Consider the following 14,884-nt stretch of genomic DNA (forward strand, 5'->3'; position numbering starts at 1 on the left):
TTTCACTTTTCTCTGCGATAGCTGGCCTTCTGTCATGCAACTGGAAAGTTTGGATCTTACGCACACTGATGAATTGTAAAAACGATCCTATCCCTGTTCTGCGTTGGTTGCTAAAAAGCTTGGAGCCAAGTGTGTGTCCTTCCTGCTTCCCTTTTTACGATTTTCCTCATTCCTGTCTTTCTGTTATCTTTCCCATTTTCAATTTTCACCATCCCATTTTTTAATTTCTTCTTCTATTCTTACCCTGTTTTATTGTATATATTTATTTAAGAGAATTTAAGTATTGTCTGGCAGGGTTATAAAACAGCAAGCAGATACATAGAAAGCTTAGTGCCTGTCAAGTCTGCTTACAGAGAATCATTGGGAGCTTTGAGAAAAATCTCAAATAATAATTTAACCAGCCTAGACAGAAGTATAAAATTGCGTAGCATTTCTGAAAAGCAATTTGTGCTTAGGAATTAGAAGCTTTCACAATTATTTCATATATTATGGCTCTGGAATCCCAGAAATGTATCCTAAGGAAATAATAAGAAATGAGGATAACACTGAGGTACAAAATAATTATTAGCATTATTTTTAATAACAAAAACTAAAAGGAACTTATACTAAGAGAAAGGTCTTACAATAGGAGAAAGGACTTAAAAGTGTTATAATAGGAGAATGGCCAAATCAATAACAGTATAGCCAATTTTAAATGCAGGATTTTCAAAGGATTTTTAATGCCAGAGGAAAATGCTCACATGATTGTGTTTAATAATAATAATAATAATAATAATAATAATAATAAAAAGCAGAGTACACATACTTCCAGTTATGTTACTTCATGCTTAAGAAAAGATCAGGGGTGTATTTAATCCCCAGTGACTCTGGGAAAATGTATTACAGGTGATTGCTGTCTTCTTTTTTCTCTTCTTTTTGTATTCTGGGTTGGTAATCAGAAAAAAAATTCATTTGACTAGGCTAAAACTTCCATATTAAGAATATTCATTGAGTAGACAGGCAAAGATATTGCCTATCAAAGCATTAACCAAAATCTACGTGTACCACTTGGATTTAGTTATAAGTTAGGATATTGCCTATGAAAGGCAGGGATATTGCCTATCAAAAGTGATAACCAAAATCTACGTGTATCACTCGGATACAGTGCTCCAGCCCCTTCTCACAGCACCCTGTCAGCAATTCATTTATTTTGAGGAATATTATCTGTAACCTTAAGGTTGTAAAAGGTAGAACCAGAAACTTCATTCTGCCATTTACTCAAAGATTTGTGTACAAACCCGGTAAGACAGCATGGTGGAGAGGGAAGGAGTTCTGCTCCCTTTGCTTGGGTTCAAATACCACTTTCCTACTTTCCAGTCCTTGTGATCATGAACAAATTTTGCACCCACCCTGAGTCTCAATTTCATCATCAGTAATAGCTTTCACAGGAAGTTAGAATAAGAATAAAATCAGTGACACATTCAAAATGCTAGCACATAATGAGCACTAATCAATGTGGGTGAAGTTCTTGACCCCTTGTCCTCCACCCCTTGTTCCCATTCTCACCCTGTATCAAAATACTTGCAACAGAAAGTGGCTTGCAGGGGCGCCTGGGTGGCACAGCGGTTAAGCGTCTGCCTTCGGCTCAGGGCGTGATCCCGGCGTTCTGGGATCGAGCCCCACATCAGGCTCCTCCACTATGAGCCTGCTTCTTCCTCTCCCACTCCCCCTGCTTGTACTCCCTCTCTCGCTGGCTGTCTCTATCTCTGTCAAATAAATAAATAAAATCTTAAAAAAAAAAAAAAGTGGCTTGCAATCCTAAAAAAAATCTAAAATTAAAATTAAAAAATATATGTATAGGCACACAGACATGTCTATACTAAATGACATCATGATGTAATCAGATGCTTGCATCTACTTATAATGGTTTTACAGAATATAATATTAAATGTTTTTGCATTTACATTTGACATTTCAAAATAAGGACAAACCATATTGTGCATAAATATATATCATGAAGGCATATATATGATAAATGCACTTACATAATATGACATATATGCCATGGGTGGAGACTAATAAAAATGTATTGATGACTCAAAAAAGAAACAAAACAACAAGAACAAAAAAGAAAGTGGCTTACACAGCAAGAAGTCTAGGGGCAGGGCAGCCCCCTTTTGTCAACACAGACCTTACTGACACGATCTGTTTGTCCTGCCATCCTCACGGAATAGCTCTCCTCATGGTCACAAGGTGGCTGCAGCATTTCAGGCATCATATCCATACAGGACAGTGTCCCAAGGAAGAGAGGACCATCTCCTGGCTCTCTCTCTCAGAAGTAAGGAAACCTTTCTTAGAAGGCCCCACAGGGCTCACCTCCTCTCATGTCTCAGAAGTCAGGATTTGTCACATGCCCACGCCTAATCCAGGCACTACCACCAGCTCAGATCAGTGAGCTCTGGACAGAAAAGTGGGCTGGATACACAAAGATAAACTCTAAATGGATGAAAGACCTCAATGTGAGACAGGAATCCATCAAAATCCTAGAGGAGAGCATAGGCAGCAACCTCTACGACATCGGCCACAGCAACCTTTTTCATGACACATCTCCAAAGGCAAGAGAAACAAAAGATAAAATGAACTTGTGGGACTTCATCAAGATAAAAAGCTTCTGCACAGCCAAGGAAACAGTCAAAAAAACTAAGAGGCAGTCCACGGAATGGGAGAATATATTTGCAAATGACACTACAGATAAAAGACTGGTATCCAAGATCTACAAAGAACTTCTCAAACTCAATACGTGAGAAACAAATAAACAAATCATAAAATGGGCAGAAGATATCAACAGACACTTTTCCAATGATGACATACAAATGGCTAACAGACACATGAAAAAATGTTCAAAATCATTAGCCATCAGGGAAATTCAAATCAAAACCATACTGAGATACCACCTGATGCCAGTTAGAATGGCAAAAATTGACAAGGCAAGAAACAACAATTGTTGGAGAGGATGTGGAGAAAGGGGATCCCTCCTACATTGCTGGTGGGAATGCAAGTTGGTACAGCTACTCTGGAAAACAGTGTGGAGGTTCCTTAAAAAGTTAAAAATTGAGCTACCCTATGATCCAGCCATTGCACTACTGGGTGTTTACCCCAAAGATACAGACGTAGTGAAGAGAAGGGCCATATGCACCCCAATGTTCATAGCAGCATTGTCCACAATAGCTAAATCGTGGAAGGAGCCGAGATGCCCTTCAACAGATGACTGGATTAAGAAGCTGTGGTCCATATATACAATGGAATATTACTCAGCTATCAAAAAGAACGATTTCTCAACACTTGCTGCAACATGGACGGCACTGGAGGAGATAATGCTAAGTGAAATAAGTCAAGCAGAGAAAGACAATTATCATATGATTTCTCTCATCTATGGAACATAAGAACTAGTAAGATTGGTAGGAGAAGAAAGGGATAAGGAAAGGGGGGGTAATCAGAAGGGGGAATGAAGCATGAGAGACTATGGACTCTGAGAAACAAACTGAGGGCTTCAGAGGGGAGGGGGTGGGGGAATGGGTTAGGCTGGTGATGGGTAGTAAGGAGGGCACGTATTGCTTAGTGCACTGGGTGTTATACGCAACTAATGAATCATCGAACTTTACATCAGAAACCAGGGATGTGCTGTATGGTGACTAACATAATGTAATAAAAAACTGTTATTATAAAAAAGAAAAGAAAAGAAAAGAAAAGTGGGCTGGGCTCCCCTGAAGCATATCCTAAGGTGGAGTTTGGTAGATGCCTGAACAAAATTAGTGTTCTGATAGGGAAAAGGAAAGGGGTCACGGATGCTGGGGCAGATTATTCAACCCTCTGCTACACTCTGCACTGCACAAGCTTCGTCTACTGTCAATTCCAAGAGAAGAGACTGAGCTGACCTGCTCGGAGATGCGGTGGGGGGAGGCACACAAGGAATGTAGAAGGCAAGTTGTCCAGAGCATACTCTTCACTGGGGTGAAGGGGCCTGATCACAAAAGAGAGGGGGGAGAGGGCTCAGAAGACCAGTCTAACCTACTTCACAGTTCCAGCAAGTTCTGCGGGAGCATTACTGGAACAGTGCCACATCAAGAGCAAATGCAGGGCAGTCTGCACTGGTGTGAACAGTAGGTGACAACAAATATGGCCTCATTGGAGATGAACACTGATGTCTGGGCACGTGAATCACAGAGGCCTGCGGAGAGGCGTGGTGCGACTTCTGACCGTGGAGATATGGAGAACACAATCCCTTGAATCTTCCACTGAACGATTCCTGAATGTTGGCCACCTACCTTCTCTCCAGCCGTGAACTAGCCCCTGAAGAAAATAAAAGATACAGCAGAAGACCCGGGGTCTGGCTTTGAAGGCTTTAAACTCTGCTGGAGGAGTCAAAACTAACCGGAGTGGAGTCTACAGCAACACCGAACGCTATGGAAGCAGGAGCTCAGCGAAGCTGGGAGAGAGGTGGCTGAGGGGCCGGCTGCAGGAGCCGGGGCTTGAGTGGGGAGCAATCGCGGGAGGGTCAGGGTCTGCGTTAGGGCAGACAAAAGAGGAGGGAGAAAAGAGAACCATAGGGATGAGAGGGAGGGTGATAACAGGGAGAATCCCGGATAAGTATGGAGACACTCTGGTGGGTCGTGAGAAATTACTTGGATGGAGAGAGTAGGGCCATGGGGATTTAATTTCATGTTAGGCCTGTTAAATTTCGGAGGGGGCCTCTTTAGATGGAGTTGCCTGATGGTGATCAGCAGGGAGTTGTTCTGCTTCGGGGCTTTATTGTGCAAATGAACTTAGCCAGGCGTGTGGGATGTTCTACAGGCACATTCTTTCCTGTGACTTCCACAAAAATCCCATCAGCAGCCTGGCCAGGGACTCACTGCCAAAACCAACTTTGAGCCCCAAGTGTGGTAGCAGAAAGGAAGCAGGCTTCGGAGCCAGACAGAACTTCATTAAAGGTCTGTCTAGCGCCGTCACTCATTAGCAAATTACTTCATCTCTCAGGACCTTAGTTTTTCCAGCTGTGCAATGGGCATAATACCTACCCCACAGACAGCGCTCAAAATATATTCTCTTCCCTCCTTTTGTTTAACAAAACCATTAAAGCAAAACCTCCCATGCTCGATCTTACATAATAATGTTGCATGGCAACTTCAGAACTGTCTCATCCGTAAACACCTAAGCAAGGAAAAATTTTCCAGTCTTTCTTGATTTAAAACTTGAAATTTTCTATCAAATTTTGGGACGTTTTTATTTTTAAATTAAGCACAAAGCGGGGAGCCTGGGTGGCTCAGTCAGTTAAGCAGCGAGCTCTTGATTTCAGCTCCGGTCATGATCTCAGGGTCCTGGGATGGAGCCCCACGTCGGGCTCTGAGCACAGAGTCTGCTTGAGATTCTCTGCCTCTCCTTCTCCCCCTACCCTGCTTGCACGCTCTTTGTCTCTCTCTGTCCCTCAAATAAGTAAATAAATCAATAAAATCTTTAAAACAAATTAAGCACAAAGTAATATGATTTATATATAACAGATAAACATTTTTATTTCATCCTGAACTTTTATTTCTTGTTTTTTCTACTTTTGAATTAAATATTCATTAGCAATTCAACTGAGAAGAGAGAAGGAGGCACAGAGGTGGGGGGGGGGAATGAGTAGGTTCCTACAGCGGGAGCGTGTGAGACGTCTACTTTTACTTTAGCATTTGCGTTTTCTAAAAAGGCTATTATTGCCTTTATACTTAAAAAACAATATATTTTTTTAACTTAAAAAATGTGATTCTCCCACTTTCACTTCCTCCAAACCAACCCTGGGCAAGCAGCAAGGCAGCCTGCAGGAGGGAGGGAACAGCTCCCGAGCTACTCCAGCTGTGCAGCAAAAGGCCCAAGGGAGGAGGCGACCGGTGTAATCAAAAGGAGGGGGCCATGAGTAACAGTCCCCACTTTGCCCTTCACCTTCAAAAAGGAAAATACCCCCGTATCACTCGTTCAATCAAAAGGCTTGTTTTCCCAGGAGGAAAATAAAACATAACAAAACGAAAAATACATTATTAGAAAAGAAAAGTTAGAGAAAGGAAACCTAAAACGACAGAAATAATAATGAAAATAACTATTTGGAAGCGATGGCTGGATTTTTTTCTCCTGTTTCATCCGCATCATCAATGCCTGCGCTGTAATGAAGGTTGGGAGTCCTCGGATGCAGACCATGCGCTTTTGAAAGATGTGTGAGGTGTGGGATGGGGGTGGGTGTGTAGTGTGTATACGCGGATGTGAGTGTGGGAGTCTGATGTGTCAATCTGTGCGTGCGTAGTCTGGAGTGTGTGTATGTGTCACAGGAATGCGGATGTGCATGCAATGTGTGTAGGCAGAGTGAGGGTGCGTGCACGGGAGTGTGGACCGCTTGTGTGTCGAACGTGAGAATGTGCGCAGTGCGGCGTGTACACCGGTGTGTGTGAGACCGCGGATGTGCATGTGGGAGCAGCGCGGTGTGCCTGCTTGCGGGCGCAGACCGCACACGGCACCAGCGGAGGAGTAGAGCTTGTGCAGGTTGGGTGCGGGGCGGACGGGCGTGGGTGGGAGCTTGCGCCCCGCGCAGCCCGCCCCCTCCCCAGAGCCCCCCGCGGCCCCGCCTCCGCCCCGCCCTCCCCGCGTGGCCCCATCTGAGGCGGCGACCGCGGGAGCGCGCGGCGCGGGAGGCCGCCCCACTGCGGAACGCGGCGGGGAGGGGACGGCGGGCTGGGGCGGGCGTCCCGGGCCGGAAGCGCGCCGGTCGCGCTGGGGTGGCCGCGGACATGTGCAGGATGTCCTTCAAGGTGAGCGCCACGGGCTCCGGGAGGGAGTGCCGGGCTGGGCGGCAGACCTGCGGCGGCGGGCAAGCCCCTGGGGCGCTCCCGGGGTCGCCGGCGCCGCGTGGCCGGCAGGGTGGAGTGAGGGCCGCCCTGGGTGCTAGCGGGGGACAAGGGGAAGCGACCGGGCTGGAGTGGCTCCTGTGGTTTGTGGTTTGGTTGTGTGGGCTTTGCTTGAAAGGCTTTAGGTACTTACGGCCGCAGGTCAGGGGAGCCCGGTCGCGGAGCGAAGGGGCGGCGGGGACTGTCGCCGGGGTAACGGGCGGGGGCGGGGCGGGGAAGCCCGCGGTCAGCGCTTTCCTGCGGCCGCGCCCCGGGAGAGATCCGGGCTGCGGCACCGATTCCCGACTCTGCGTCCTCATTTCCGAATGCCAGCGGCGCGACTGTCGCCTCCTCTCCAGAGCACTTTTTGGACGCTAAAGCTGAGTGCCCAGCAGAGTGGAGCTGCAGCTCATTACCAGGCTTCAGTGTCCAAAGGAGTCTTGACTTAAAAGAGTTTAAAGTCATACCATTTAATCCTAACATTTTAGGATGAAAATGACGGTACTTGATTTGCCTCTATTGAAAGGTCTTAGTAAAAATAATTAAAATGTATTGAGCACTTAAAATGTGCCTGACTCTGAGCCAAGGGCATCTGGGCGCATCTTCTGAATCCTCAGGAAGATCCATGAAATGGTACTTTCGTGCGTGTCTCTCCTTTTTTTTTTTTTTAAAGCAAGAGGACTAAAACATGGAGAAGTTAAATAACTTATCACAGTCTTGCAGCAGTAAATGAATAATGTTAACAATGAAACCCTAATGTGGCTGGCTCCCATCTCCTCCGGTAGCTCATGTAAACAGAGGGATGATATGTTGAGATTTGCATGTTAGAAAGACCTCTGGCCGCAGTTTGGAGAAGGGAGCCGAGCTGAGGTCATCTTGTTAAGTGGTGGGGACTAGGGAACAGGTGTCTAGAATGGAAGGAAGTAAACAAATATGAGTGACTTAAAACAATTTTAATCTATAGAATTCTGTAATTGATATTATTTCCTGAGTTAGGGAAGCCTAGAGAGATAAAGATAAAATGTTTGGTTTAGGACATGTAAAGTTTAAGAATGGATGGAAGTCCAGGTAGAGATGTTGATTAGACAGATCTACAACCTGGGAACCCCAGGAGTATAGTCTAGGCAGGAGACAGAGATGAGCTGATGTAGGAGTGAGCAGTGTTAAGTGCAAATTAAACCCATGAGAATGAATGTGATTGCCCAGTGAGACCATGTAAAAGTGGAAAACAGAGGACTGAAGACAAAATCTTGAAGAAGATCAAGCCTTGAGAATGAGCAGAATAAGAGAAGCCCATTGAGAAAACTGAAGAGCAGCCAGCCATGTATGAGAACAGTCAGAAGCGTGTGCTGATATTTAAGCCAAGGATCTCTAATCCTTTGATAAAGATGGGGAGGAACTCAGTGATAAATACTATAGAGAAACCAAGCTGGGAATTGAAAAGTGTCCATTGTATTTAGTAACAAACGGCCGCTGGTGACCTTGCTCAGAGCAGTTTCAGTGAAGTGCTGGCTTCAGGAGCCAGACTGCAATAGCTTCAAAAGACAGTGGGTGGGAACCACCAGTATCCAGAACTGTTTCAAAAAGTTCTGCAAGAAACAGTGGCCACAGTGGGGATTTGGAGCTGGCCAAGGGTTTGTTTGCTTTAAAATGGTACAGATTTGACCATCTTTAAATGAGGACAAATATCTCAACAATGAAAACACAACCCAATTTAAAAATGGGCAAAGGAGATGAATAGACGTTTCTCCCAAGAAGATATACAGATGGCCAATAAGCACCCGAAAAGATGCTGAACACCATTAGTCATCAGGGAAATGCAAATCAAAGCCATAATGAGACACCATTTCACACCCACTAGGATGACTATAATCAACAAGGCCGACAGTGTCAGGTGCGTTGGCAAGGATGTGGAGAAATTCAAGTCTTCGTACCTCGCTGGCTGGAATGTAAAATAATGCAGTCATATTAGGAAACAGTCTGGTTGTTCTTCAAAAAGTTAAGCATAGAGTTACTATGTGACCCGGCAATTCCATTCCTACGTATATACCCAAAAGAAATGAAAATGCCTGTTTACACAAAAACTTGTACACAGATGTTCACTTTTGTTATTCATAATAGCCAAAAAGTGGAAACAACCCAAATGTCCATCATTTGTGTATCATTGATAAACAAAAGGTATGTATTAGCTTGAGCTGCCATAACAAAATACCATAGACTGGGCGGCTTAAACAGCAGTCCTTTAATTTCTCACGGTTCTGGAGGCTGGGAAGTCCAAGATCAAGGTGCCAGCAGATTCTCTTCCTGGCTTGTAAACAGCCACATTCTCACTGATCTTCATATGGAGAGAGGAATCTCTGGTGTCTCTTCCTTTTCTTATAAGAACACTGATCCCATCATGGGGACTGTACCCTCTGGATCTCATCTAACCTAATTACCTCCCAAAGGCCTCAACTCCAAATACTATCACGCTGGGAATTAGGGCTTCAACATGTGAGTTTGGGGGGGGCGGTGGGAACACAAATTTTCAGTCCATACCATGGTGTCATGAAGGAGCAGAGATTTGTATACCTGCCCGGAAGGACAGCGTCTCGAAGGCAAGTGAGGAGAGCCTAACTGCATCTTCCACTCCAGGGCTGGTGTGGGAGAAGGCCCAGCCCCACCAGATGGGAGGCGCCGGGGAGCTTACCGCAGGGAGAGAGGAAGTACTCTGTGCCAGGTTAAGGACGGGGAGTTGATTTTCCATGAAGTAGACTTCCAAACGGCACACAGGGAAGGCCTGAGGGCAAGGGGAGCAGAGTCGCAGGCCAGTTGATTGAGACTGCCCTAACCCTAGCTAGCATACCATCAAACATATTAAAATGTACTCACAGCCCAAGATAATAGACTTTTTATTGTACATTTTTGGAAGGGTTTTTATTATATTGCTATTAAAACAATTTATTCATGAATAACAATTTATATTTGTGATTTTCCTGCAACTTTCATATATAGTAATTCTTATGCAGTGAGAAACTCAGACCTACAAATTATTTTCATGTGCCATCAATATTTTATGAATACCAAATTTAGCAGTGAATAGAGTTGCCAAAGATGGTACATTTTCTCCCTATTTAATTCATTCACTTTGATTTTAAAGACATAGATTAACTGTTTACTTCCATAGGCCTCTGCAAGTCTCATAGGCCCTCGTCCCTGGGTCCCCACAGCCTTTGTTTAAAAAGCCCTGGCGTTGTTGGCTGCGTCTGTGGGAGAATAAACAGAGCATCGTAAGTCACAAGTTAGCCTCTTACCGATCACTTAGAGGCACCACATGTAGGGCGGTTTGCTTCTGAGCCACACGGACCCCTTTGCAGCTACTTCTCCTCGCTCCATTAAGCTATCAGCAATCACTGGTCTGCCTCCAGTAAACTTCCTCTTTCAAAATTGGCAAGTCCTCATTTGTTCTGGTTGGGAAAACAGACACATGTTTGTTAGAATTATTTTTAAAGTAAAAGCAAACTCTTTTTGAGGGTGCGGGTCTGAGCCTTTTCGTGGAATGAAGGTCACGGATTTCAGTACACTGACTTGTGACCATATAAGCGCCGTGTCAGCTACTCAGGACTTATTCTTCAGGCCTGAGGTCGCCAAAAGCCTAACGCAATGAGGAAGGAGACTCTTAACGCCGTGTAGGAGGTCACCGGAGTGGAGGAAACATTGCTAGAGAAAGAACAATGCCTGCTTCTTTCTTGAGCATGTTTTACCCAGGAGGACAGAGTGTCTCCATACCATGTTTCATCTTGGTGATAGAAGCCGCTCATGGCTGGGCTAAAAGTAGGGGAACTTGTATTTTCCATCCTTGTTCTGAAAGTACGTAAATTATCTCATAATCGGCTTCAACTCACCGGTCAGCTAAAATTATTTGAACTGCAGGAAAATAAATTTACAAAGCCACATATGTTTTTAAACAGCTTCATTGAAATACAGATCACATACCAATAATTCACCCACGGAAAGTGTTCATTTCGGTGGTTTTTGGAATATTCAGAGTTGTGCAACCATCAGCACAATCAATTTTAGGATATTTTAATCATCGCCCCAAATAAATCACATACCCATTAGCATCCCTCTCTCCCCCACCCCCAAACTTCCCAGCTTTAGACGTCTAGAATGCTACTCTACTTTCTGTCTCTATAGATTTGCCTGTTCTTGACGTATCTGTCTTAAACAGACTTTCCACATGGTCTTGAGTTCCCGGTTTGGAAATGGTGGTATTAAATGATCCTACCTCGAAGGTAGAATGCTTGGGGCAAATCACTTACTTTTCCCCTTCAGTTTCCGATCACCTTCAGAAGTGTAACAGTACTGACAACATAGGGTTTAGGTTTCTCTAATGTTTATCAAACATTCTGAAAATTTCAAGTACTTAGCATGAAGGGGACAATGGATTAGAATAGCCAGTGACAGGGCACCTGGGTGGCTCAGGTGGTTAAGCATCCGACTCTTAGTTTCGGCTCAGGTCATGGTCTCAGGGTCCTGAGATCAAGCCCCAAGTCAGGCTCCACACTCAGCACAGAGTCTGCTTGTCCCTGTCCCTCTGCTCCTACCCCTGCTCTCACTCTCCCACTCTCTCAAATAAATTTAAAAACCTTAGAAAAGAATAGCCAATGACATCTCAAAAGTGTCCTTCTGCACATGGCTTCTCAGTCCTGCATTCTATCCTTATTTAATGTGGCCTCTAACATCAAAGAAATTCATTACTAATGTTCTCTTGATTGAATTAATAAATACACAATCGAAGCCCACAGTATTCTAAACCTTTTTTTAAACTAATGATTTAAATCTCTACCCCCTTTTAGCTTTTAATCAGAATTCCAGTTCTGTACAAGTAACAATTTCCCTTCTGTGTTTCCTCTCCCCTTCCTTCCTGTAACTAATTGCTGGTAGTGTAATAATGAGCAGTGTGTGAGCCAAAATCCTGGCAGTAAAGGGGAGAAAAAGAAGAAAATATGGCATATGTGGAAGTTTACACTCAATTTTTCTCCCAGGGCATAAGATATAAGACCTCAGACTCTGGACTCAGAGTTGGGTTTGAATGCTGGTTCCTAACTCTATGACCTTGAGTGATCCATTTCTGTGCCTCAGTTACCTCATCTTAAGAATGGGAATAATAGGGGCGCCTGGGTGGCTCAGTTGGTTAAGCGTCTGCCTTTGGCTCAGGTCATGATCTCAGGGTCCTGGGATCGAGTCCCAAGTAGGGCTCCCTGCTCAGTGGGGAGTCTGCTTCTCCCTCTCCCTCTAACGCTTCCCCTGCTTGTGCTCTTGATCTCTCTCTCTCTCTTTCTCTCTCAAATAAAAAAATAAAATCTTAAAAAAAAAAAAAAAGAATGGGTATAATAAAAACACCTATGTCGTGAGGCTGATCTGGGAGTCCCTGCCTCAGGGCAGTGGAAGTGCTTCCACATCAGATACAGACAGAGCAAGATCTCAGCATTGGTTGGTGCTGCCGTTCCTCATAATATCATGACCAACAGGCCTGCCTGAGGGAGACTCACTGGCCTCACTATAGAGATCAGAAAAATCAAGAAAGAGGTTAAATAGTAAAGCACTTCCACGTGCATCATCACCGTCAAAGGCTAAAGTGCTCGCCCCTCTTCACTCTCCAGCACTTACGATGGTGTGCGTATCATCAGAGGAGGTTTGGAAGTTATCCGGGCAACAGGGTGTGTATCGACCCCAAAGAGAAGGAAGGTCAAGGGCCTTTCCGTCTTGGCAGAAGACCAGCTTGGAATGAGGATAGGAAGGAGGCCAGCAGGGTCAATGCTGCCTTATTCCTCGCTGTCCACAGAAGTCCACCAGAGGCAGAAGAGTGGGATGGCTGAAAGGGCAGCCCCGAGCACCAGACTGCCTGGGTCCGAAGCCTGCCTGTGCTTTCTCCCTTACCTCACCTGTGCAACAGTGCCCACCTCACCGAGCTCTGATGGGGATTCAGTGAGGTCGTATGTGTGGAGCATATCCCAAGTGCTACAGAACAAGCTCTTAGTATTAGGGCAAGATACCTGCCCTCCACCAACTGCATCCGCCGCAGCATGATCGGAGAGCTTAGCCACAGTTATGGTAGTCGTTTCCTCCTGGAAGCCCCTCGGGCACAAAGCGCGTTCGCAGCTGGACTCATCATTTTTTCCCAAAGCCTGCCCCTCTTACGGTATTTCCCACTTTCAGGAAGGGCACCTCCTCATCCAGGCACTCAAACCAGAAACCCCGGAGTCAGTCCAGACTCCTTGCCCCCACCTTCTCCTGCCTATATGGTCGCAGACCAAAACTGTTAGCTTGAGCTTGGGCCCCCATCTTCTCTTGCCTTGTCTATGCAATAGTCCCCTAACCCTTGTAGACACCAACCTCAGACTGGCTCCAGGCATCACTCCATTCTCCCTGAGGCTGTCAGGGACCTTTCTAAAACACAAAACCGATAGTATCTCCCCACCTTAAAACTCTGCCTTGGCTCCCCTGTGCCCAGACAAACCCCATGGCATGGCCCAGCAGATCCTTTGGGATCTGGCCCTGCCTGCTTTCAGCCCCACAGTGTCCCCTGCCCTCTCCCTACTCCTATCCTTCTCTCCAGCCCTTCAGAGCTAATGACAATTCCCAGAATGCTGTGGCGAGCCTCCATGTCTTTGCTTCACTGCCCTGGCTGCCTGGGATGCTTCTCACTAAGTTCCCTGCTCATCTTTTGAGACTCTTCTCGAGAATTCCTTCTCTGAAGCCTTTCCTGGCTACCCCCCTCGTCTAGGCCGGCCATTCTGTGCTCTCACAAGTAATCCGCATTCCTGTTCTAGCACCCGTAATTAACTTCTGATGTCTAGTGGCATGATTTGCTTTCCTACTGGGCCGTAAAGCCATTAGAGCTGAGATCAAGGTTGACTCGTACCTCTTGTCCCAGACCCTGGCCAGGACCACCGTCCCTAATACAGGCCAGTATGACCAAGCAAATGAATTTCAAAGAGCTCTGAGGACTGTGCATTTATATTATATATATTATATTATATGTTCACCATCACATGGAGTTGACATGTATTCTCTCCTTTAATTCTCTAACAACGCATGGCAGAAGTGCTACTCCTGGCATTATTGTTCCCATTTTACTGGGACAGAGACAAGTTAAATAACCTTCCCAGGGTCACAGAGCTGGCAAGTAGCAGGCTTAGGACTTGAACTCAGCTCTTCAGCTCTTTCTACCCCAAATCGACTCTCTTGCCTCCACCTCCCAGTAAAACAGGCACTTGAGGGAGAGTGAAATCTGTCCGGCTTTTCACAAAGCTCAGTTTCTAAAACCTTTTGGGAAACCAGGAAATCTGGCCCTGACAGGAGAGAAAGCCCCGAGGCCATCCTCAAGGCAGGAGAGTTTATTATGACAATAGAAGTTTGTGGTTTCCAAATGGTTTTTGAAAATAATTTGGGCTTAAAGAGAAACAATAAAATCACTAAAAATGATTTACAATTTATTACTCTCAAGTCTTCATGTTTCAGGAAAAGCCACCAGAGCTGTTCCCTGGTGCATATTAAGTTCTCTTCCTAATTCACCCTCCAGACTTCATGTTGGCCTTGTGCAATCTCCCTAATGAAAGGGCATTGTTTCATGATCGATGCTACAAGTCGGACCTGCCTAGCCATCACTCCAGCCAGTCACCAACAGCGGCAATGGTGGACCCAGCCTGGTAGAAAAGCCGCCGACCCTGGGTGTGAACGTCACCATTGCATTTTGGCCTGAAAATTCGTGGAACCATAACATTTACACCTGTGGGGAAAGCAAATTGTTCATCTGGAATTTGAGGGGATTTTTGTTATTCCTCCTACCTGAGCCAGGAAACTATTCAAAGTATGTTTGCAACCTGCTTAGCACTCCCCACTTGGCCACACTCTCCTCCAGGAACGCACGAGAGCTCTAAATCGTGGGTGAGCTGAAGGGCTGCCGAAAAGAAATCCTCATACCAACAGATGCCCCCTTCCCCGTGCTCTCA

General features: G+C 45.5%; 1 protein-coding gene across 9 annotated transcripts in view; it reads left to right on the forward strand.

The window, feature by feature from the left end:
- Positions 1 to 6,377: 6,377 nt before the first annotated feature.
- The window catches only part of ANKRD29 (ankyrin repeat domain 29), a 53,457-nt gene continuing 44,950 nt past the window's right edge, over positions 6,378 to 14,884 (forward strand). For 2 of the 9 annotated variants that reach the window (XM_057313181.1, XM_057313186.1), the window contains exon 1: positions 6,698 to 6,812. In XM_057313181.1, the coding sequence (XP_057169164.1) occupies positions 6,792 to 6,812 (21 nt within the window). In that variant the 5' untranslated portion in view covers positions 6,698 to 6,791. Of the gene's footprint in view, positions 6,547 to 6,692; positions 6,813 to 14,884 lie in introns of those variants that run through there. The other 7 variants (XM_057313182.1, XM_044382888.3, XM_057313185.1 and 4 more) reach the window with 7 other exon arrangements.

Source organism: Ursus arctos, unplaced genomic scaffold (assembly GCF_023065955.2).
Source record: "Ursus arctos isolate Adak ecotype North America unplaced genomic scaffold, UrsArc2.0 scaffold_17, whole genome shotgun sequence".
NCBI lineage: Eukaryota > Metazoa > Chordata > Mammalia > Carnivora > Ursidae > Ursus > Ursus arctos.